Raw genomic sequence first — 879 nt, forward strand, 5'->3', positions numbered from 1 at the left:
GGGTGGGGGGGGAGGGCAGCCGCCACGTGCTGCACTGGGAGCCCGGCGGGGCTTCAGACAGCAGTTCCGGCCCCCTGGCCCCTCGGCCCCCGCCACTGTGGGCAGCACCTGGTCCCCAGCCCCGTATCTGCTTCCCTCACCCCAGAAATAGCCAGGGTCACACCAAGCAGAAAGTTTATTGAGGTGCTGGACTGCGGGGAGTGTTTGCAGCGGCAAAAGCAGATGCTGGTGTGGCTGGGGCCCAGGCCAGGGCCCCCTCCTCCTAGCAGCGTCTGGGACTCAGGGTGAGCAACAGGGACGACTCCTAGTCCCCACCAAGGCCCTCCTGGGGACCCTCCCTGGGTCCCCCGAGCGCCAAGTGGGACAGTATGGGGGCCCTCTCTTTGTCCCCATGATGAGGACGGGACGATCCCTTGATATTCACTATAAAAATTAAAACTCCTTTATAAATCACGGGGGACGAGCAAGAGGGGTCACCTGGGAGCTTCCTCCCCACGCCCCTCCCAGTTCCGACCCCACAGTGAAGAGCAGAGGGTGAGAGTTCGCAGCACAGAGGAGCAGAGACAGACGGGTGGGGGGGCCACGGGCAGCCCCGGGCGGCAGGGGGACGCGTGGGGGGCAGAGGCGCAGGGCCCCCCCGGGCGAGGACGCGCGATCCCCACAGCCCGCAGCCCCCCAGGCGTCAGGCCCCACGGGCCCCCAGTCCAGTCCTTGCCGAAGCTGAGGCGGCCTCCCGAGGCGGCCCCAGCCCTGGCTGCTCCCGGAGCAGGAGAGCGGGGCAGCTACTCCAGGTAGATGTCCTCTGTGGGGCAGGCGTACTCCAGATGCTGCTGGTAGTACTCCAGGAAGGCGCGGCTTCGGGGGGAGAGTGTCCTCAGG

At 67.3% G+C, this 879-nt stretch overlaps 1 protein-coding gene across 1 annotated transcript in view; it reads right to left on the minus strand.

The window, feature by feature from the left end:
- Positions 1 to 743: 743 nt before the first annotated feature.
- Positions 744 to 879, minus strand: part of MAPK8IP2 (mitogen-activated protein kinase 8 interacting protein 2) — a 10,476-nt gene continuing 10,340 nt past the window's right edge. The window contains exon 13 of the mRNA XM_010841541.1: positions 744 to 855. Within this exon, the coding sequence (XP_010839843.1) occupies positions 783 to 855 (73 nt within the window). The 3' untranslated portion in view covers positions 744 to 782. The remainder of the gene's footprint in view (positions 856 to 879) is intronic.

Source organism: Bison bison, unplaced genomic scaffold (assembly GCF_000754665.1).
Source record: "Bison bison bison isolate TAMUID 2011002044 unplaced genomic scaffold, Bison_UMD1.0 scf7180017847066, whole genome shotgun sequence".
NCBI lineage: Eukaryota > Metazoa > Chordata > Mammalia > Artiodactyla > Bovidae > Bison > Bison bison.